Here is a 24196-nt window from a genome sequence, read left to right as displayed (position 1 = left end):
CCACAGCTTCCAATGACATCTATACACAGGTGAATTTATAATCAGATCTCCAGCCCTACCCTTCTGTATTTGAAGATCTAGACATATCTATTCAACTTTTAGCAAGTATTTTTATTTTGACATGGTCTTCCTGTAGCCCCAGATGGCCTGAAACCCTGTATGTAGACCAGGTTGGCCTCAATCTCACAGAGATCTTCCTGTCTCTGCCTCCCAAATGCTGGGATTAAAAGCATGTGCCACCACATCAGCAAGGAAAGACCTCTTAGGAAAAGTGAAATACTTCAAAAAGTCAACCCAGATGAGAACCACTATCTTTAGAGTTACAGTTTTATGTATTTTATATTTTATGTATTTTATATTTTTTAAAAGAATCAGTCAGAAAGATGAGAGAAAATATAAAATGGTAAACATATATATGGAGGAGATCATAAAGAGAGCAAAACTCAAGCAGGGGGCCCAGAACAACTTTTACAACAACTTTATGACATTCAAATATCAGGAAGGAAAAGGGGAAGTCTCTTTTTCAGTTTTGTATCCTTTAAGTTACCTCCATACCCCAGTGTCTTGTTCCAAGTCAAGTATTTCTTGTACTCCTAAGTGACCAGATTACCTAATTTCCAGTAAAAATGCTGTGCCAGACAAAAGAAGGGCTTTCCTCATACTCACCGGGGAATGTACTATCATCTGGATGGACTGAAGCACAGATGCTTCTCTTCAGAAGGTGGTAAACACTTGATGCTGTCAAGTCTGTAAAAATAAAGACCATCTAACTCTAGGGCTCAAGACTTACAAAATCGAGGCCTGTTTCAACTCCACCAGCAGAGAACATGAAGGACAGTATGGTATACATAAAGTACAATGTTGATCAAAAATCTATTCAAGTGTTGATATGATAAATTTGAGTAAGCAGCGAGAATAGTCAAGGATCCTAATTTGTACATGCCAGTTACCAAAAATCAAAAGCCCTCCTCCCACAAAGAACCATATACATTTTCTCTTCAAAACAAGGAAAATGTAATGCAGAGTTGAGACAGCAGTATCAAAAACCAGCGCAGTCAAAAGCAGTTAAAATCATTTAAAACAATGATTTTTTTTTTTTGATGTGACGTGTCTTTTCCCATTAGAGTGCAAAATCGGGGTCAGCAAGGACCTATCTTGTTTCTTTCTGTATTTACCTCAAGGTGGAATACAGAGGCATAAGCATTTTGTGAATGCCTAAGTCTCCAGGGAGCAGAAATTCGGTGACTAAGGCACAGGGGAGTCAATCAGTTAAACATTGACTGTGTTTACAAAACTTTTGGGCGCTGGGATCCAATACCCACAAATTTATACATTTCCATTCAGATGATACTGTTCAGCACATCCATCCTCCTGGGATCCCCGGGATGGTGTCCCCTCCCGCCAGTCATTCCCGCCTTTTCTCGGCCCCGAGCTTACGTGGCTGCTTCTCTGTGCTCTCCAGGGAAGTCACCTCCGCCCCGGGCTCGGTCTCCGCACTGGCCGCCGACGGAAACTTTCCTTCCCCCCAAGTGACCAGCAGCAGGTACCGATCCATTTTTCTCCGGCTCAAAAGAGCCGCGCGCACGGTGCACTTCCGGTTTCCCGCCGCTAAGGTTTTCTAGAAGTGAAGTCCTGGATTTTTGGTCCTCCGTCCGTTTTCTGCCAATTGTTCTCGGAAAGTATTCTCTCAATAGCTACATTATCTCCTCCTTCCACGACGAAATGGTTAGTCCTTGGGAAGCCTGGAGTGGGACCCGAGTGAGGAGAAACAGATGCAGGCTAGGCGCCGGGTAGGAACTATGGTGCTCGGGTATCTGTTTCCCGCAGGACTGGTTATGCTGGTGCCTCGGTTTGGCAACTGGAAACTGAAGGACGCTGGGAGCTGAGAAGTATGTCGAGCTTCTCTAGGGCTCCGCAGGTGAGTTCCCGTGCTAGTGGCTTGGTGGTGTGCTCATTACACTGGCAAAACAGAAAGGCGGGGGGTCGGGGGGGGAGAAAGCAGTGGTTCAGAGGGGTGCCTTGCGAAGTCACAGGACCTGAGGGTTGTGAGTCTGGCCATCACTTGATGCTTTTCTTGTACTACTATCTCATCTCAGTCTGCCCTTTTGTGTCTTTTTTCCCCCTGGAGAGACTGAGGAGAAATCAGCTAGGTAGTTAAATTGAATCACAGAGGGTACTGAAAACCGTTGAACGATGTTTATTTTTGCTGAGTATCATGGAGACTGGGGGCTGGGGCTATAGCTGATTAAGTTGATGCTTGCTTAACATGTTTAAGCCTTGTGTTCTATCCCAAGCACCGCTTAAACCGGCTTTTGTGGAGCACGTTTGTAATCTCAGGGCTTGGGAGGTGGAGGCAGGAAAATGAGAAGTTCAAGGTCAGCCTCAGATAATGGAGAGTTTGAGATCAGCTTGGCTTAAAGGGAGAAAAAAGGAACCAGTTGGAGGATTTTGACCTGAGGAGTCTTGGGTGTTAAAGGGAGCTCCTGGGCTGGTAGGCGGCAAGTAGACTGTTCACAGATGGTGATCAGAGAAGGTGAAAGGAAAAAATCCGTTTTAATGCTATTCCATTATACCAGGCAAGATACCGGTGCACAAGTGATACCAGTAACACTGGCGTGTTGAAAAGTCTGCTCCTCTTTATGGTTCAGTATTTCTTGAAGAAGTAAATATGGGTGAAAGAAAAAATAAAGATTATTTTAAGATTTTTGGTTTGGACAACTGGAAGGCTGTGGTATATGGAAGGCTAAAGTTGAAGCAGATTTCACATAGAAGGGTAAGAATTAGGTTTGGATCTGTTAGTCGGATGACACCTAGCCCACTTCCACTTAAAGTATGGTTCCTTTGACAGCAATTTGATATTGTGGCATCATTTGTATTGTTTCTCAAAGCTTTCCAGTTAAATTATCAAAGTGTTAGTCTGAATGGAATGGAAGAAACTTGTCTTTTTTTGTATAGGGTATTTGGAAATTTGTGATAATTAAATGAAAACAATCTGAATTGTGTTTTTCTGCCATATCATCTGTTTATATGCATAATGCATATGGTCACCATCTGTCTGGTATAGATATCTTTTTCTTACTTTGAAGATATTGATGAATACTGGAAAAACAGGAACTTGTTTCTCAACAACCTAAAAATGTCTGTTGAAGATACTCTAGAGGCTGGAACAGAGGAATCATAAGTTCATAGCCTGTCAGGAGAGGAGTCCAGAGTTAATTCAAGGCCAACCTAGGCAGCTTAGAGAGACCCTGACTGAGAAACGTTGAAAGGGGATGGAGATGTATGGAGTGCTTGCCTAGCATGTGAGAGGCCCTGGGTTCAATCCTCAGTCATACACACAAAAAAAGAAGAGCAAGAAAAAAAGATTTGTTGATCTTTAGCTATATCTACTTTTCTAACAGTATAGTTCTGTTTAGCTCTCCTAGGACTTAGTTCTTGAATTGTCTTCAATTTCCAATTAGCCACTCAACTTGGAGTATAATGTACCATACTATCTCAATACAAATGAGAAAAGACTTTCCTTTTCTAAAAACGATAATTAAAACAATAAATTTTAGTGGTAGTCTGTTTTTCAAAGTAATTGTTGATATGAATTGTATTTAATGTATTTAATCACTTCATTTTAATTAGAATTTTCTTCCCCTTTTTCTTTCTTTTCAAGCAATGGGCCACTTTTGCTCGAATATGGTATCTCTTAGATGGGAAAATGCAGCCCCCTGGCAAACTTGCTGCTATGGCATCAGTAAAACTTCAAGGATTGCATAAACCAGTGTACCATCAGCTGAGTAAGTGTTGCCGTAGGCCTGTCATTAGCACCTGTAGTTTTCACCCCAGAATAGAAACTGTGAATTTGACTACACGCTCGTGTGTATATGAGGATTCTGTATTCCATTCTTTCTGGAAAACTTCATAGAGCAGTAAACTGAATTTAGCTTATTGATGGAAAAGCCATGTGGGCCAGTTTTTCTAGGGCAGCCTCATTTTATGCCATTTCCAAACAAAAATTGCCAGTAGCCCTGCTTTCTGCTTTCAGTTCTGGAAGTTTATTGATCTGTACTATAAATTAGGTATACCCTCTTATACACAGCTCTTCACATAGTGACATGATTTGAAAAGAAAGTTTTTAAAAGTAAAGGAACTAATCCTGCCTACTTTCCTAAAATTCCTCCCCCTGGAGGATATATAGTGCTGGCTAGCTCTGGATGGTTGCCTTTCACTGTTTTGAATTAATAGATTTACTAGTCTATAACCTGGTTCAAATCAGCAGTGCTTTCATTCTGGACGAGTTCTACTTGTGGGCAGTTTGATTTGACTTTAATGAGTCCTTTTGCTGCCACATGCCAGTTTTCCTCTCCTTAAACATGGAAGTAGCTCAGGGCCCAGCCTTTGGACCTCTTCGAATTCATTAAGTGGTGGATTTTTGTCTCAGATCTCTAAAAGTCATATATGTGCTAATGCTTCTGAACATGTGTCTGTAGTTCAGACCTGTGTTCTGCACTCAGGATTCCAGTTTCTGTTCAGCATATCCTCTTGGGTGTGTACCCAGCAGACGTCTTCAAGTAGGCCCAGTTAGAGGCATCCTGCTCATGTTTTTCCCTACCCAAAGCAGCCTGTCCTTCTCAGTTCTTGCCATTTAGTTAGGTATCTCTGCCCCTTTGGATGTTCTAGTTTGAAGCCTTTGCTTCTTCTTTGTTCTGTGACTCCTTTTTTCTGAGTCCCCCACCCCATGCATAAGTACCTGATTTAAAAATTATGAAACAGTATACCTGTACTCCGGTACCTCCTCATTATCTCTCCCCTCTATACTTTTTTTCATTCCTTTATTTATTTATTTATTTATTTATTTTTTTTTTTTTTTTGAGAAAGGGTCTCACTATATGTCCCTGACTTTTCTCAAACTCACAGACATCCATCCGCCTTTGCCTCCAAGTGCTGGGATTACACGTGTGTGCCAGCACACCCAGCCTCTATACTCATTTTAAACTGTTCTACTCTCTATAGGCCTTGCCCTTATATAGTTTTGTTTTTCCTTTTTGGTTGTTTTGTTTTTGAGGCAGGGTCTCACCATGTAGCCCTGACTGGCCTGGAATTCACTTTGTAGACCAAGTTGGCCTCAGATTCACAGAGATCAACCTGCCTCTGCCTCCTAAGTACTCAGTTTAAAGATATGGGCCACCGTGCCTTTTTTGTTTTAATTTTTGTTTTGCCCCACAGACAAACCTTAGTTCTCTTTTCCAAATGATAGAGTACTAGACTTCTACAGATTTCCCACAAGGGCTTATTCATTTAGCCTCTGCTTCCTTCGTGTTCTTTTCGCCTGTCTCTCCCCTGAGCAATCTCCTGAAGCCTGCTGCTCTTTTCCTTATAGGCACATTTCTGCCTTGGGTCCTTTTCACATCCTGCTCCCTCTGCCCAGAAGTTCTTTCCCAGATAACTGCATGGTGTACTCCTTCTCATCTTTGTATTTCTGGTCAGCGAGGTCTGCTCTGAGTAAGGCCCCATTCGATCCCTTGTCTATTCACCCTTTCACTCTCTGAACCTTTATTTTTCCACTTTTAAAAAAATAGCATCTATGTATCATTTGACATGAACATATTTATTATTTACATTATTTACTAGACTGATTTTCAAAGGAAAAAAAGAAAAAAAACAGGGACTGCCTGTTTTGTTAACCTCTGAATCCCAGTGTCTATAATATTGACACATAGTTGGAATGTAAGAAATGTTTACTGTGTGAATGTTTGCATGTATAAATGCTGGCTATGAAAATTAAAAACAAATACTTTCAGCTATGTGAGCTGTTAGATTTGGGATCCATGGAACACAGGGAGGAAGTATTCCAGATGACTGGATCTGGCTAAGAGCGGGAGGAAGTATTCCAGATGACTGGATTTGGCTAAGAGCGGGAGGAAGTATCCCAGATGACTGGATCTGGCTAAGAGCAAGCCTTCATTATTTTCCCTGTTACACTTGTTTCTCATTTGCGCTTCATTTAATGAATATTTCAGTAGAATATTAGAACAACCCATACTCTGAAATCTGTACATATAGAATCTGAAGATTTTGTTATATTCAAGAATTTAGTTGAAATATGTGGTCCATAATAAATACTTATCAAAGTAGTTTACACCATGACAGTTTCAAACAGGTGTTTCATAAGTACAGTTGATTTTTCCTGTTTTGGGAGTTAGGTTCTGTAGGTCACCATGAACACTGAGTTAGTGAATAGAGCACAGTGCTTTTAGGTGAAAGACAGCTCACAACATTTTTATCATCCAGTCAATATGTTGACCTTGTTTATGTGGGTTTCTGTCTAAAGACCCTAATACAATGATGAATTCTTTAACATTGAGCTCTCAACCAACATCACTGTGAAGTTAGCTTATCTAACACACACTGTCTCTGCAAAGTACATCACAGTTTTCTTGTACTTCTTACACTCCAGTGCCAGAGTTGGGGGATCCTTTAAACAGTGGAGGCACCTAGCAAAAAGTACAGCAATAAAAAGACCTCCAGAATGGCACTTGTTTGTATAGAAGGCATGGAACAAGAAGGTAGAACATCACTTTCTTCAGCCTCAGCTGTGAGTGAGTGCATCAGGCGACTCAAATTTTAGCAAGTAAAGAAATTCACAAATATGAAATCATGAACAATGAGATAAACCATTTTTGAAAAAAGATCAGCAGAGTTAAACTCTTACAAACATGAATCTATTTTTCTTAAAAATATTTGGCACAGTAGAAAAATGTATTTTCTTTGAATTACCAGTTTGTAGAATTTAACTGCCTCTCTGACAGATGAAAAAACTAAAATCGGAAGAAGACTCTAGCATTCCTCCTCCCATCACCTGCGGACTAGGAGACCTGGTTGGAGCTTCAGCTCCTGCTTCCATGTGTACGGAATTCTCCATTCCTGTTCTGTGTGATTTTTAACCACTTATGCTGTTTGTGCTCATGTACTTGATCCTTAGGAATGGTATTAGTGAACAGTAAATAATATCTCTTCGAGTGTCTCTGTAGAAATAGAAATGATAAAGCAGAATGAGTAATAGTCATGTACTTTCTCTCGATATAAGAATTATCAGTTTCTTCTGTTTAAAGTTCTGTTTCTTAAAAGCAAGCCATTAATACAAAAGTATCGAGGTTTTGTTTTTTGTTTTTGGTCTTTTTGAGACAGGGTCTCCCTATAGCCTCAGCTGTCCTGGAACTCAGTATGGAGACCAGGCTGGCTTCTTATCTCATAGAGATCCACCTGCCTCTGCCTCCAGAGTGCTGGAATTAAAGGCACGTGCCACCACACCTGGCTTACACAAGTATTGTTTAGACACTGACTGACAATACACGTTCTCCAGGAATACCAGAAGAGCTGTTGTGACTGTCAGATCATCCGTCTCAAGAATAGAGAACAGCTTGTTTATGAAATTAGAAACTTATTGTAAAAGACTGTATTTTATTTTGGCATCACTGTATTGAACACTTAACTCTACATCAGCAAAACTTCTCATGACCACAAGATGTCACTGCAGTCAAATTTTTAAATTGCAAGCATTTTTCAGTTTACAAATACATTGTATTTTAAGAATTTATTTCCTGTTATGTAGCCTTTGGCTGTACACATGAACTCTTAAAGAATTATACTGATCTGTTTAATCTTTGGTTATAATTTCCTTTGGGGTGTTTAAGACCATACAGTTGGCCCAGATAAACCAATTTATTTTTACTCTTAAGGCCGTTTGAGGATCTGTTCTTCAGGGGTCATGTGGACTTGAGAGGAGCCTCTGGCTCCTTTCTTTTACCAGTTCCATCTATGTGAAGATAATTCAAAGGTCCTGCTTGACTGTGACTGGCTTTACTTGGAAGCATGGAGGAAATGTTTCCTCTGTGTTGACCCTCCTCTTTGTAGACTGAACACTGGTTCAAGTCTCTCTGGTGGGGTCTCCATATCCTCCTTGATCAAGAGGACAGGTGACTCACCAAAGTTAAAGGACATTTTGAGAGATACTCCATAGTCCCCGGGAACTTAGTTGACCTTGGAGGGCAAGGAGCAAAAACTGTCCTTTAAGTCCCTCTGACCAGATTAGTATAAGCTTCAAAGTATGGCTGTTAAACATCCAAGAGGTTAGTTCCACCAGTCTGGTACTTTTAATTACCATGTGCTATGCAGATAATGCTTGGGCAAAACCCAAATGTTCTCAGATAAACCTTGACTAGACATATATTATGTTCCTTGAGCTAGTTGTATGTATAATTTGTCAGTAGGTTGTTGGATTAATATGGTTCCCTCTGTTTTTTTCAAAACTAGCTAGGCATTATTATAACAAGAAACAATGCCAGACAGGAGATCCTTCTTTTGAGTTGTTGACCAGGGTGGCCCAAGAGACTCCCAGACAGTAACCCAGCATAGAACTGGGAAAATGAATAGCAGACCCCAATCTTATCTAAAGGAATGTTGGCAATTGATTGCTGCTAGATGAGGAAGAGCTGATCTTCCTAAAACAAGGAACTCTAGGTAGGCTGACTAGACTCATCGGATGGACTAGCACTGAGGAATGGCTGGGGGCACTGATAACACAGTGGACAGTAACAGGGATGACAGAGTATATGGTCTCCATTGTGGGGACGGGGAGGCTATGGGAAGTCCCATTTGGGATGTGGTTATGAAGATGAATAAGATTATTTAGTATGTGGGGCTGGAGAGATGGCTCAGCAGTTAAGAGCACTGACTGCTCTTGCAGAGGACCCGGGTTCAATTCCCAGCACCCACATGGCAGCTACAAATCATCCTTAACTCCAGTTCCAGGGGAGTCCGAAGCCCTCTTTTGACCTCCACGGTAGTGCATGACATGGGTGCACTCACATTGCAGGCAACACACTCATACACATAAAATAAAAATAATAAAATATTTAATAAAAAGTTTGGGATGTTCTGTATGAAATACTCAAAAAAATCAATAAATTAAAAAAATGAATTATGTTTGAGGAAGAAGCATAAAAATTTGCTTCATGTTAATTAATAGATATGAAAAACATTACCATTGCAATCTACCATGACTTTATATCCATACTCAAGTGCCAAGGGTCTCAGAAAGGAGCCGACTATGACTAGTAATAATCAGATATATAGAGGTGTTCAAACATCTAAGTGTTAGTTGCATTAAAAATGAGTTTTTCTGAATGAAACAGTATATTTTAAAAAGAAATGAAGATCTTTTTTAAAGGTTAAAACCTCATTCCATTTTATGTCTTAAAGGGTTTATACTGAGTACAATAATGTATAACTATTAATTCAACACCGTGAACCTAAAAATTTACAGCCAATTTTGAAAGAGATGCATCTTTGCTCTGGAAACTGTTATTGATTATGTCAGTGCTGTTGTTATGAAATGCTTCTATTAATTATGTGGTTATTAAATAAATTTAAAAAATGAATTTATTTCCAACATTTATTTGTTTAATAAGCATTCATGTACCATGTATTAGGGGTTCATAATCACTACACATGTTTGTTTAAAAAGTGACCCACAGATGGTTGTACTTCCAGGAATGGCTATAAAGTTGACAAGATATCTGAATGGAGCCTATATGATATCTGAACAGCTTGGTTTATCAAATGAACCTTTGAAAATGTTATGGAAAACCAACTTTTCATTTACCAAGGTTTTTCTGTTTTCTTTTTTCATTATTTTATTTATTTGTTTATTTATGTGTGGGACTAGGAATTGTACCCTAGGCTTCATACATGCCAGGCTAGAACCAACTGAGCAGTATCTGCAGCCCCTTTAAGTTTGTTTTTGTGAGCGATGTAGGTGAAGACAAAAATGGCGGAGACTTGCTAGAAAGCTATTATCACAGAGTTCTTGCCGTCACATTTCATGGCAAGCTACGTGATACCTGTCACATTGGTCACACAGGCTCAGGGATGTAAAAATCAGGATATTTGACCTTCCAAAATTGGAAACAGGCATAAAGGCAATGCCAATTTTTGTTCTTTATCACTTATTCTGAATAGCAGTTTTTAAACATTTCTCCCACCAGGTCTTACACTGTATTGAACAGTAGTACCATGCTAGCTGAAGGAGAGAAAAGTTGCTGACTCACTGGCCATGAGTTACCGTGTGAGGACACAAAGACTCAAGTACAGCTTAAAACACACAGCGCTAAAGTAGTGCTTGTTATTTATTTATTTATTATTTTTATGTGTAGGAGTGTATTGCCTCCTGTGTGTAAGTGCACGAGTGTCATGCAGTGCCCTCGGAGGTCAGGTTAGGAAAACGTTGGATCCCCTGGAGTTGGAGTTATGGACAGTTGTTAGCCCTCATGTGGATGCTAGTTATTGAATCCAGGTCCTCTGTAAGAGCAGCCAGTCTCTTAACCACAGAGCCATCTCTCCAGCTCCAGATTTACTCATTGTTTATTTGGTTTGTCTGCATGTGTGTGGCACACCCCCACACATGGAATGCCCATGGAAGCCAGAAAAGGGTGCCAGGTCTCCTGGAGCTGAAGTTGTAGACTTGTTAGCCACCACGTGGGAACTGGGAACTGAACCCGGGTCCTCTGCAAGAACAGCCAGTGCTCTTAACCACAGAGCCATCTCTCTAGCCCCTTGACTTTTATTTGCAGTATTCAACGTCCCTTGAAAAAGATAAATTCTACTTTGGTGAAAAGTTAAAAAGATTCAATTTTTTCTTCAAGTAGGTATCACAGAAAGAGCCTGACTTACAGTATGTAGCTTGATGTGTAAGCTTTGACTGATCTTTTAATCCTTTTTGTTTGTCATTTTTGGTCTTTTTTTTTATTTTTTGAAATGGTGTGTCTTGCTGGTCTGGTACTCACCATGTAGACCAAGCTGGCCTCGATCTCAAAGAGCTCCACCTGCCTCTGCCTCCCAAGTGCTGGGATTAAAGACGTGCATATTTTCATACCATTTTTATTTGCTTTTCTTGTTCATTGGCCCAACTGCTTTAACAGCCCACCATGTGTCACTTTTAGGACCGGCTGTCATTTCATTAGCTAAATATTGTCAGACTTTCCTCTTTGGTCCATTCACAGCAGGTTTTCCAGCTCTTTCCTCTAGCTTCCATGTTCCTCTCACTGAGTAATGACAACCCACCCACGTTATCTTCTTTCCTTTGCCCTTGTCCTGTCTAGAATACGAACTTGTCTCTGAAAACTCTCTGACTCAATTTCAGTATTTGCATAGACTCTTCGTGTAATTTTTGGAGATTGTGATAGTGTACTGATTTACACTTCTTGTTTGTTTTATATTTTATTTATTTTTATTTTATGTGTACGAGTGTATTGCCTGCATGTATGTGACTGCACCCGTGTCGTGCAATGCCGCAGAGGTCAGAAGAGGGCTTCGGATTCCCCTGGAACTGGAGTTAAGGACGGTTCATAGCTGCCATGTGGGTGCTGGGAATCGAACCCGGGTCCTCTGCAAGAGCAGTCAGTGTTCCTAACTGCTGAGCCATCTCTCTAGTCCCTACACTTCTTGTTTTTAGGACTATTTTCCTTAAATGTGCTTCTTTTAAAGTTTGTTACTTTCTAGTAGAAGAACAAGCATTCTTTTTTTCAGAAGTGTAAAATTTATTTAAAACCACCCACAAAGTTTATTAGAAATGATACAATTTGCAATAGCTTTTTTTAAAAATTCATGACAAATATTTAAAATATATTTTCAATTACAGTATTCATTTAGCCTTATTCAGTTAGAATAATTTAAAAAGAAATTTTATACTCTAAACAAATGAGACACACAAGGAAAATATAATACACAATTTTCACAACTATCTTTACATTTATATTGCATGTTACTTGAAGGATCTGAATTATGGTGCACAACAAACTGTACATGATTTCATGTTTATGTAGCGAAGTGCGTTGAAATAGTATTAGAATGGGCATTTAATGTTTCAGATTAGTTTGTTTCTAATAGTGGTTCATGTGAAAACTTGCATGTTGACTTTTTGGTTTGTTTTAAGATGAACAGTCAAATTTAAGGACCTTTTTTCATGAGAAAAGGTGTACAGTATGTACATTTTTATTTTCAGGTCATCTGGCCTATCCAGGATGCTCACAGTCATAGCAGAGAGTGGCATTTTAAATTTAACTAGTTAAATATGGTTGGAAAAAGCCTTGTGGCAGTAGTTAAGCATAAAATCATACAGCTCTGTTCTCTAAAATTGTAAAGAATAATAACCAATTTTAATGTTTCACATTTGTTTCCAATTTCCCTATTGGTAAAACATACTTTTATACTTTTATATACATATTGTTTTCATTTTCTATGCTGTTTGTAAAGAAAAACTTGTATCAGATATTTAAAAGTAAATGTAATACAAATGTTTAAATGTTTAACATTTTAGCAAAGTGAATTAATTGTCAGTGGGAGAGGTAAGAGGCATAATAATAGTTTGCCTCTAAAAAATGTCATTATTGTCACTTTTTTAAAATTTTTTTTACCTTACATTGTTGAGGTTTTCCAGGTGGCCAGCCAGCTTTTTTTATTCTTAGGTGGTACATAAAAAACTAACAGAAATCTGTTCAAGGATTTTTGATGTCATGCTGTGATTTTTATTTTCCAATATGTTGTTTGCACTTTGGTAACTATAAATAATCAAGGCCACTTTTGCTAAGGCTTTGGTATTTTTATTCAGAGTCTTTCTGTCTTATTTCTTTTTAAATCTAGGTGACTGTGGAGATCATGTTGTCATAATAAACACAAGGCACATTGCATTTTCTGGAAACAAATGGGAACAAAAAGTATACTCCTCACATACTGGGTAAGAGAATGCCATTATGAAAGAAAATAGGTCAAATATATGTTCTTAATAATAATACTGTTGCTCATATTTCAAAGGAAAAAGGATATTTTGGGGGGTGGTCTTTTTGAGACAGGGTTTCCCTGTAGCCCCAGGTATCCTGGAACTCACTATGTAGACCAGGCTGGCCTTGAACTCACAGAGCTTGAACTCACAGAGATCTGCCTGCCTCTGCTTCCCAAGTGCTGGGATTAAAGGTGTGTGCCACCACGCCTGGCAAAAAAAAAGGATATTTTTAAAAACTGCCATCTAAGAAAATACCGATTTTACTAACATTACATGTATAACTTAGTGAACAAACGCACAAACTACCAACTACTATGTATCAGCTGATAGTATTTTTTTTCAAGTTTCTCATATAATTTCTCCATAATACTAACATTAAAAACGATTTAATAACAATAAGGCTTTGTTATTTTGTGATGGGCATTTGATTATTTTCATTTTTTTTTAGGGCTGTCATATAGCCCAGGCTGGTCTTGTCCTCACTCTGAACTCCTGATCCACCTACCTGTGTCTCCCTTGTGCTGGGAATATGGGAATGTGCCAGCACCCAGCTTCCTTATCACTGTGTATGAATTTTGTGTATTAAGAATATTAGTCTACTATTATATATTTTGCTTTTTATACATATATGATGTTCTTTACTGTTGCTTTATTTTTTAATATTTTAATTATTACTTGTATTTTATGTGTATGAGTGTATTGCCTGCATGTCCATAAGTGCAACTATGTTGTTCAATGTCTGTGGAGGTCAGAAGAAGGCATCAGATGCCCTGGAACTAGAGTTAAGAATAGTTGTTAGCCAACACTTGGGTACTTGGACTCGAATCCTGGTCCTCTGCAAAAGCAGTAATTTAATCTTTTTTTTCTATTGTAATTCTGATTTCTAGTCCCAGAAAATCCTTTCTCAATACATAATTTATAAACATTTTTAAATTTGTAAACAAACCTTTCTAATTTTTTTAGGCATTGAATGTACCTTGAGCTTTCATGTTTAACACCTCATTTGAAATACATTGGCATGATTGACCAACATAATCTGTTTCATCATTTTTCTTGAGGACCTCTGCTTCCCCAGTACTCAGTGTTGGGGACTTTTAGGGAATATTTATGGAATTAATTTGAATGAGATACTCCATGCAGGCCATCTCATAGCAAGGCAGGAAATGTCTTTACTTTGTCACTAGAGAAAACCAGCTGAGTGCCACATTACTCAAACCATCTGCTACTTGGAATTTTGCATTGGTTTTCCAGATCATTCAAGAGAAAAAGTCCAGACTCTGGAAATATAGCATAAGTGGTATTATGCTTTAGAATTTGCCATTGCAAATAGAAAATAGAAAGATAGTCTTTCACATAGTCATTACAAAGTACTTTTCCGTGAAGAGAAAGAATACAGAAATAGATGTCTAGACAGGTATTTTTCTAAAACTCAAAGTCCATGAAACAAATACCAGTTTGAAAAATTGCCATCTTTCTCCACAAACTTAAAATTTTAGTTTTTAAAGTTATATTTCTAGTATTCAATTCCTTCAGTTATCTTTAAATATTTTCAAATTTTCTTGAAAGTAAAATGAAAAGAATCACATTAAGTGACCCTAAATTTTTCTTAAAGTGCCCCACCACTGGTAAAACTTAGTCTTCTGTTTGCAGTGATAAGCCTTTATATCTGTTGTTTTGTTGTCACGTTCTTAAGATTCTTCACAAATACTCTGTCACTTGACTCAGAATTTTGTGAGCTTAGATGGGCAGATACCATTTTTTAATTTGGATAAAATCATATACAATCAGGTAAAATCAGTGTTTCATTTTATTGAGAGTCACTGACCAAACCTGGTTTCCAGATCTGGATGTGGTTGCTAAGCTGAGTCCAATACTGTTCCAGTTTGCCCCTTTCATGTCTAATATTTGATCTGAACACAGCGAAGTACTTGATTTATTACTTAGAGTCAAGATATTACTCCTAGTGATCTTTTACTTACTATTAAAACAGGATTGTTACCTGTGTAGAGAACTCGCCAGGTGTGGTGGTACCCACCTGAAATCCTAGTAATTGCAAAAAGGATCAGGAATTTAGAATTATCCTCAGCTGCACCAGTTAGATGCCAGCCTGAGCCATATGAGACCATGTCTCCAAAAATAAGAAAAGAAAAAATAAGCATGACTTCACCAAGTATTCCACCACCACTTTCCCTAACTTTGACACCCGCAGGTGCAATTTGTCTAATTTCATAGGGAACATGAGTTATTCTGGCTCATTGCTTATTTCTTTTTGATTTTTAAAAAAGATTTATTTTTATTTGGGGGGAGGGGTATCCACCGAAGCTGTCAGATCTCTTGGAACTAGAGTTACAGGCATTTGTGAGGGACCTGATGTGGATGCTGAAAACCCAACTTGAGTCCTCTGGAAGAGCATACCAGCTACTGGTATAAATGAGTGATAAACTTTGTTGAATGAATGAACAAATTATAAAATTCACATGAACATAGTTATACCCAGAAGCTTTTCTAAGAAATAGAGCTGTCTATGCAGTAGCTATAGTTGGCCCCTTCACAGAAAAGCATTTCAAATACCATGTCTTATTATTTGATTTTTTAATAAGTGTGTGTGTGCATACATGCATGCCACAGCACATGTCGAGGTCAGAGGAGAAGCAGGTGTCGGTCCTCAGCTTCTACTTTGTTTCGAGGCAGGACATCTTGTTTTTCTGCTGTGTATGTCCCACTAGCTGGCCATCAGCTTCTAGGCCATCTCCTGTCTCCCCCTCCTGTCCCCCTGCAGGCACACGGGGATTAAAGATGCCTGCTTCTGCATCTAGCTTTTATGAGGGTTCTGGGAATTCAAACTCAGACCCTCATTCTTGTACACGTACTGTACCTACTGACCATTTCCTCAGTGTCATTACTATTTAATGTTTTCAAAGAAAAGATCTTTCAAAATTTGTTATTTTGTAATAACACGAGAGAGAGAGAGAGAGAGAGAGAGAGAGAGAATATATACACATGTGCACTTGTGGAGATCAGAGCACAAGTTGTAGGCGTGGATTGTCTCTTACTGTGTGGGTCCCAGGGATCAAACTCAGGTGGTGAGGCTTGGCCATGGGTGCTTTTTCTCCTGCTGAGCCATCTCCCCAGTCCCCATTATATTTAAGACATTGTTAAACATTATAATTAGAAGCAGGGTTCGTTTGTTAAAATCATTTTCTTATTGGAAAAGGTTGATCTGTTTAAGAACGTTTTGTTTCTTTTAACAGCTACCCTGGTGGATTTAGACAAGTTACTGCTGCTCAGCTTCACCTAAAGGATCCAGTGGCAGTAAGTCTTGTTTTTATTGACTGTCTAGAGAAGACCGTGTCACTGTTGTCAGGTCTCCCTTCTAACATAGGCATTATGTGGGGTGGTACATACTCCACTGTAGCTATACAGTTTTAGTAAGTGCTGTTCATTATCTTCTGTGTTTCTTAATTACTATTACTGTTACATCAACTCATAGAATTCTGATGCTTTCTTTATTCTTGCCACATGTATAATTGCCTAGAATATGATGATTGCTGCAAACACTTAGGGAGAAAGGTAGATACATATATGTGCTGATGTTTGCTAAATACATTATACTCTTACTGACTTGTTTTTTGTTTGCTTGATTTGTTTTTTAGCTAAAAGTTTATTAATTACTAAAATATCAGTTATGGATTTGTTAATTTCTTTGTAGGTCTGTCCATTTGGGGTTTGTATATTTTGAAGATTTAATGTTAAATGAATTTAAGTTTGGAATTATAATCTTAAAGAATAGGACCAGGTATGATGGTGCATACCTTTATTCCCAGCACTTGGGAGGCAGAGGCAAGCAAATCTCTGTGAGGTCAAGAAGCCAACTTGATCTATATAATGAGTTCCAGTCCAGCTGGGGCTGTAGGGAGTCCCAGTCTCCAAAATAAAAAAGGATAGATTAAGGTCAATGTGTGTGAGCCTTACTTGTCTCCACTTACACTCTTACCTTGAGGTCTCTTGTTTCTCTAACTTTAATATGGCTCTACCAGTCTCCTTTTGATGTGCATTTGCCTCATATATCATTTTCTATAGCTTAAACTTTCTGACCCCTTCTAACGTCCACTCTCTCCCAATCTATGGGCTTTTTTTTGTTTAAGATTGATTTTATTCCTTTCAATTCAGTCTTCTTGTTACTTATCCTGTTATTGTTTTGGCTTTTTTTGTTGTTTTGTTTTGTTTTTTGTTGATTTGTGTGTTTAGTATTTTCTCATTTGCTTATAATCTCCTATAACTTAGCCTTCCTTCTGGGGTCTGTTTCTTTCTCCATGAAGTAGACTTCATGTTGACATTCCTTCAGTAACGTTGTCTTAATATCAAAATCACTTTGGTTTTGGTTTTTTTTGTTGTTGCCATTTGCCTTGAAACTCTTCTTTCAATTTTGCTTTCATTCTTGATATGTATTCATCCTACGCTAGACTGGTGTCCATGCTGGACTGGTTCCAGGACCTTCTGTGGATAAGGAAGTCTGCAGATGCTCAAGTCCCGTACATGAAGTCCTTACCATTTCATGTACCTATGCACATCTCCTCATATTCTTTTATATCATCTCTAGGTTACTTTTAATATCTATTAGACTATAAACACTGTGTAAATTGTTGTTACACTGCACTGTTTAGGGAATCATGATGGAGGATTCTGTAGATTTATAATACAAATGCAATTTTTTTTCTTACAAATATTTTCACTGCATAGTTGGTTGAATCTTCAGATGCTAAACTGATGCAGAGGACCAACTATACATGTAATTTTGAATAGCCATTTTGTTTTTCACTTGGATTTTCAAGCTGTTAGTCAAATAGGTCTGAGTTTCTAAAGATTTGATAATCATTTAGCGTTCCATGCTTTAACATTTCCTCGGTTCCATTCATGCTCAGAGATGTGCTTCTTAGAAACTAGTTAACGTTCCATTTCATAGCTGCTGTGTTCTTACACATTACAGATCATTGTATTCTGTCTGACTTGTTTGCTTATGACTTGCATAGAAAGATTATGAGGTTGGATGGATAGATGGATGATAATCTCTAATGGAACTGCTATAATAGATGATAGTTGTAATTATAAATATTTTAAGTTTGGAAAGTTAATTTCTATTTAATTCAGGTATATGAACTGTACACTAGGAGGCGATATAAGTCAACTTTTTAACATCAAGTTGGCATTTGATGAGGTTTATGAAAAGCGTTTCAAACTTTTTCAAAATAATACAAAATAATGGGTTTGATTATGGAAATTTCATATATATTTCTTTATACTTCATTCTAATTCTAGTTTTTTAAATATTTTATTATTTTTATTTTATGTGTATGAGTATATTGCCTGCATATGCAGAAGTGCATCCGTGTTGTGCAGTGCCCACAGAGGTCAGAAGAGGGCGTCATCCCCTGGAACTGGAGTTATGGATGGTTGTTAGCCATCATGTGGGTGCTGGCAATCGAATTTGGGTCCTCTTCAAGAGCAGCCAGTGCTCTTAACCACTGAGCCATCTCTCCAGCCCCTCTAATTCTGATTTTGATGAACAAAACTTGAAACACATTACACAAGGTTTGGTGAAGGCTTAGAAAATATTTCAACTAAACCTATGTGCCTTATTACCTCATTGGAAGATCTTCATTTTTTTTTAAGTCTTATTTTTGACTTTGGCTTTTGAATAAGAGTAGTTTTTAAGGAAGAAGTCAGCTATTTTATTTCAAATTCAAACACTATGTTTCTTTTAACCAGTAGGCTCTGCCTAGAGACATAATTTGCTAATCAGTCAGTATTTGGTTTATGTGAATTTTCAGAGAATTTGTTTCATAATTCTGCCATCCTATTGGTGTAGCTTTGGAATATTACTGGGAAAATATATTGATATTTAATAGGTAAACAGATAACAGTCATTTGGAGAATATGCTTAAGAATTTTTTGTAACTAAATGAACTCTAATTTCAGTTGCATGTACTCTAGTTTCAGGTGCATGTGTTGATTCATCCTTTATCCCTGTGCCATGTATAGTGTATTGTCTTTAAGAGTTTTCTATCCTTGTATTTTCTTCTAGCATGCTTCCTTTCTTCTCTCCTTCATAATAATATTTAAGTAATTAATGGATTATGACAATATATTATGCTATAATATAACAGTGGATTATCTTATTCTGTGTGAAACAAATGGAATATACCTGTGGATTACAGTTTATGTAAGAAAGGTCTTTAGTATTCTATTGTTTTTGTGTTTTATTTAGTGTGTGTATGTGTGTGTGTGTGTGTGTGTGTGTGTGTGTCCCACAGCATTTGAGGGGGATCAAAGGACGTCTTACAGGAGTGGCCTCTCCATCCACCATGGCCCCTGGGAATTGATCTCAGGTCATCAGGCATGGTGAGAAATGCCTTTACTTACTGAGCCATCTCACTGGTCCCATTAGTATTTATTAACTCTACCTTTTTCTGTCTCTTTTACTTTCTGAGTTTTTTAAAAACTGATCCTTAAGTCTGCAATTTCATGCACATGCTGTTTCACATGTTTTAACTATTTGTGTGCCTGTCATTTTTTTCTATTAGTTTGTAACCCTTTTACGTTTTCTAGTTTTCCTTAATTTGAATATGATATTTGCTTTTGTTTGTGGTTGTTGTTTATTTGTGTATTTGTTTTTGAGACAGCTGTAGCCACAGCTGGCAGTGGAATTCACTATGTAGACGAGGCTGGCTCAGTCTCACCGAGATTTACCTGCCTTTCTTTGCCTCCTGAGTGCTAGAATTAAAGGCATGGCCATCATATCTCGCCTTGATGTTTGAATTTTTTTTCTTTTTTCAATATTTTTTTTATTTTTATTTTTAAATGTGTATGTGTATATTGCCTGCATGTAGGTAAGTGCACCCATGTCGTGCAATGCCTGGGGAGGACAGAAGAGGCTGTTGGATTCCCTGGAACTGGAGTTACGGGCAGTTGTTAGCTGCCATGTGGGTGCTGGGATTTGAACCCGGATCTTCTGCAAGAACATTCAGTGTTCTTAACTGCTGAGCCATCTCTCTAGCCCCCATCGTTGAATTTTAAAGGACAAATTTTAAAGAGCAACTAGGTAATTCACCTAAGTATATCTAAAATTTTTAGGGCTGTGAAAGCTAAATGCCTTGTGGTTGTATAAGTGCAATTACTTGAAGAATGATTCAGTGGATATAATGACTCACTTATCCAGAAAAGATGCTGTGTGGCCTAGCACTGTCAGTTCTGCTTAGCACTGAAGCACTGAAAAGTTTAAGCATTAACCACAATGCTATCCAACAGAAATTTGTGCTGTGAAGGACATATTCTGTCTGCTCTGTCAAAATGGTAGCCTCCAGCTACATGGCAGTGGGTCACTTAAAATGGGGCTCTGGAAATGAATTTTTCAAGTTCTTTTAAGTTTAACATCATAAACCTGTATTCAAATAAAGTTGCCATAATGTGAAGTCTAATACAGAAATAGATGCAAAAAATATGACACTAGCTTTTGTGTGAAGTAGCTTTGTAGTCTGATTTTATAAGAAACTAAAAAGATTAGGAAATCTTCATACAGTGCAGCCCTGTTCTATTGTGTATAGTTTCAGTGGTCTGGTGTTAACACACATCACATTATATCCTTGTAGGAGTACAAGTGACAACAATAAATTTAACATTCCAAGTCTCTCTCGGTACTTTTTTTTCCGTGTATATGTACTTACTGTGTCATACATGTGTTTTGTGTGCACATATGGAGGCCAGAGGTTGACATAGGATGTCCTCCTCAATAGCACTCTACATTTTTTGTTGTTGTTGTTGTTGAGCCAAGGTCTCTTATAAAATCTGGCAATCCCTGATTGGCTAGACTGGACAGCAAACTCCAGGGATCCACCTGTTTCTGTTATGCCCTCTCCCTTCAGCACTAGGGTTACAGACAAGTGTGATCATGCTTGGCTTTTTAAGCTGGTGGCTGGGATCTGAATTCCTGTTTGTGGTATAAGCACTTTACTGACTGAGCCAACTGCCCCCACAACCTGCAGTACATTCATGAATAGTTTGCAGTGTGTTTATATATATTACATACTTGAAGGTCCACAGGAGATGTAGAGGCCAGGCAATGCCTTACATATAAAATCACATTCATACCAGCAATGAGGATGGTATAAATCATAGAAAAGTTAAGTTGTCACTTGGGATGGGTATGGTAGAAGACAATTTTTGTCATCTTGATAACTTATGGAAGGAAGCATATTTGCAGAATGTATCTGTTCCCGAGAATAATACTGCTTAGTTTGAATTCCAGTGGAGCCATTTGATAGACATGAAATTGGGGAGGTTCTTTATCTTGTCAGTTTTCTCATCTGCAAATGAGGCTTATTTTGCTTACTTCACAGCATCATAAATAAAGTTTTAAGATATAACACTATGACCACTATACAACCAGTACATTTTCAGTGAATGTTAACCATGACCATTGTTGCTGCTCTTGTGTCTTAGAGTCAGTGTCAAAACTGTGTAGTCAGGATTGGTTTATGATTGTAGCCTACTGGTCTCTTCCTAGAGGAAAGAGGATTAAGGTCCCATAGGTTCTCCTCTGACCTGCATGTGGTATTTTATTTGCGTAATAGTTTGCTGTAAAGGCTTAGAGAATTCCTTATGTTGTCTAAAATTGGTATATACAAAAGTTCTTTTCAGTCTTTTGGTCTTTCTCAGTGTCAACAAGTAGCACTTATAGGAAACAGGAACATGGAGAACGATGAAGGACCCTTTCTGGTGCTCACACCAAATTTACTGCAGCCTGTTTCTCGCCTGTGTTCATGCTGAATCTTAACTGCCCCGTTTCATCACTGTCTCTAATTGTGTTTGCTTTCTGCCTAACCCAAGTCCTATTTTTCTAATTAAAGCCTAAGTACATCTGTTTTTCAGATTGTGAAATTAGCTGTTTATGGCATGCTGCCCAAAAACCTGCACAGAAGGACGATGATGCAAAGGTTGCACCTTTTTCCAGATGAGGTAAGTCAATGCCATTGAGAACGGTGCTTTCCTAAGTGTTCAGCTGAGTGTTTTTTCTTGTTTTCAAATAATTGTCATACATTTATTTTTAATAATTGTATCTCTACTTCCAGCATATTTTTGTGTTTTAAATGAATATATACATATAAGCATGCATGCACACACACACGCACACACAGGTGGTGCCAATTACTCCTATGTTAAACCATAAAATAACATATCAAAAGGTCTTCAAGTTCTGTTTCTGTTTCAGTAGCAGCTTTCTTTTTGACAGGAACATTATCAGAGCCCTTGGTCAGATGAGGTCCTCATTGAGTAGTTCATCAGCTATAAAACAAACTGTTCATTTGTTTACTTCTATGCGATCAATAGTGGAACCTTCTATGAATCATGAATTAGTAACTAGTTGCTAATTATTGCTCATGATTTAACTTTAGAATTCTTGTAATTACTCAGAATTTATTCAACTAGAAAGAACTTGGAAAAAGTATTATTTATTATGATACACTGTTTCAAGTACTTAGCTTTTCTATTTAGTGTACTATAATGAAACACTGGAGTTTCTATAATAAAATAATTGGGAGTAGGCACTGGAGTCACTTATTTGGTTTTAATCTATGCCCTACTGCTTGCCGACTGCATGAACATGGGCCAGTTACTACTTTCTCCTTTGTGAAATGGGCATTATGACAGTAACTACCTTAAATGACCCTTTTAATGGTTAAGTGTGATGTATGTTCAGAGTGCCTAGCACAGGGATTGACATAATCAGTGCTAGTTAGTCTCATTATCATGGTTGTTATTTTCCTTATAATCCTACTGAAGGACTAATAGAAATTTACTCCAGAATACCAAATTAATAGCAGTTGTTCAAGCTATTTTGTTATGCTTAACTTTAACAACATGAATAATTGTTCATGCTGAGTAAATTACTCCTGCTTTTCCAAAGTGAGTGCTCCTGCTGTACATGAGTGGGCTGACTCACTCCACTGTTGGCTTTACCTCTGAGGTCACCTGTACAGGAGCAGTATCATTATCTAAGGGTAAGAAGACCTGCTGGAATCCTTAGAATTTATACTCCTTTTTCTGATTATTGAGAAATAATTTTTGAGTGTAGATACATGTGAGTGTGGGTGGGGCCAGAGTTTGACATCAGTTACTGTCTACTGCTATCTACCTTCTTTTCATGGGAGGTTCTCTCTTTATCTGGAGGTCATAGTTTCAGTGAGACTGGCTGGCCAGTAAGCCCCCAGGATCCACCTGTCTTTGCCATCCCCCCATTCCTTAAAAGTGGAATAAACAGATTTCTAAAAACCCACACAACACAATGTATGAAAGAAGAGCCCAGAAAAACACTTGACCCTCCATAGATTGTCTTCCTGAATTCAACCAACTACAGAGACAATATTGAGAAAAAAATATACCTATACTTAAGCATGTATGAACTTCCTATTTACATGTCATTTGCATTATATTCTATAATAAAAGTAATCTCTAGATGCTTTAAAGTATACAAGAGGACATGCTTAGATCATATGCAAACACTGGGCAATTGTATATTAGAGACCTGAGCAACTTTGGATCTTGATACCTAAGAAGTGTCCTGGAACTGTGCCTTCCCATGCCCCCCATGGATAATTAGAAAGGAGTGTATGAAAAGTAGCATTTTGTTTCTTGCAGAGGGTATCCTTAATGTATTTGAGATGTAATGTATCGAGAAAATGGACAGGACCACAGGTTACATTGTATGAAAAACAAAAATCTGTGGATTCATTGTGTTAGTCCAAAAAATATTTGAAATTTATTGTAATTTTCCTTGTGTTTTCTGGGGAAGGAAAAGCTCTTTAAAGTGTTGTTTAAAAAATATATAAAATGACATTCACCCTTCCATCCCCCCCGCCGTTCTATACTCCTAGTTTGGGACCTGCGCCATTCCTAGTCTTGGGGCCCCAGACACCTGGGGAACCAATACTGCTTCCTGATCCTTCTCACCCAGACCAACTCAGTGCCTTTCTTGGGCCCCAGGAGCACCGCTTCTGGTCCTGGCCCCACCCTCACCTCTCTCTGCTTCCCTGGGCCTGCACCACTGGCTAACTCTCCTAGCCTGCACTACTATCCTCAGACCTCTTGGGGTAAGTCTATAGCGCAGTCCTCCGCACTGGGACTCCCAAAGCCACATTCACCCTCCCATCCCCCCCCCCTCGCCGTTCTATACTCCTAGTTTGAGCCCTGCGCCAGGGGCCCCAGACACCTGGGGACCAATACTGCTTCCTGATCCTTCTCACCCAGAGCAACTCAGTCCCTTTCTTGGGCTCCAGGAGCACCGCTTCTGGTCCTGGCCCTGCCCTCATCTCCCTC

At 38.4% G+C, this 24196-nt stretch overlaps 2 protein-coding genes across 2 annotated transcripts in view; one reads left to right on the top strand and one right to left on the bottom strand.

Annotated features, from left to right (window-relative positions):
* Mtbp (MDM2 binding protein) overlaps positions 1–1813 on the bottom strand; it is a 72291-nt gene extending 70478 nt beyond the window's left edge. Inside the window, exons 1-2 of the mRNA XM_008837984.3 lie at positions 1438–1813; positions 667–747 (exon numbers count right to left, since the gene is read on the bottom strand). Coding sequence (XP_008836206.1) covers positions 667–747; positions 1438–1555 — 199 coding nt within the window. The 5' untranslated portion in view covers positions 1556–1813. The remainder of the gene's footprint in view (positions 1–666; positions 748–1437) is intronic.
* A 14-nt stretch (positions 1814–1827) lies between these two features.
* Mrpl13 (mitochondrial ribosomal protein L13) overlaps positions 1828–24196 on the top strand; it is a 49289-nt gene continuing 26920 nt past the window's right edge. Inside the window, exons 1-5 of the mRNA XM_008837983.3 lie at positions 1828–1918; positions 3662–3785; positions 12688–12781; positions 16078–16138; positions 21752–21838. Of these exons, the coding sequence (XP_008836205.1) occupies positions 1892–1918; positions 3662–3785; positions 12688–12781; positions 16078–16138; positions 21752–21838 (393 nt within the window). The 5' untranslated portion in view covers positions 1828–1891. The remainder of the gene's footprint in view (positions 1919–3661; positions 3786–12687; positions 12782–16077; positions 16139–21751; positions 21839–24196) is intronic.

Source organism: Nannospalax galili, unplaced genomic scaffold (assembly GCF_000622305.1).
Source record: "Nannospalax galili isolate Female #2095 unplaced genomic scaffold, S.galili_v1.0 scaffold17, whole genome shotgun sequence".
In the NCBI taxonomy this organism is placed as follows: domain Eukaryota; kingdom Metazoa; phylum Chordata; class Mammalia; order Rodentia; family Spalacidae; genus Nannospalax; species Nannospalax galili.
Note: the sequence above shows the minus strand (reverse complement) of the source record. Positions and strands in the feature narration are given on the sequence as shown.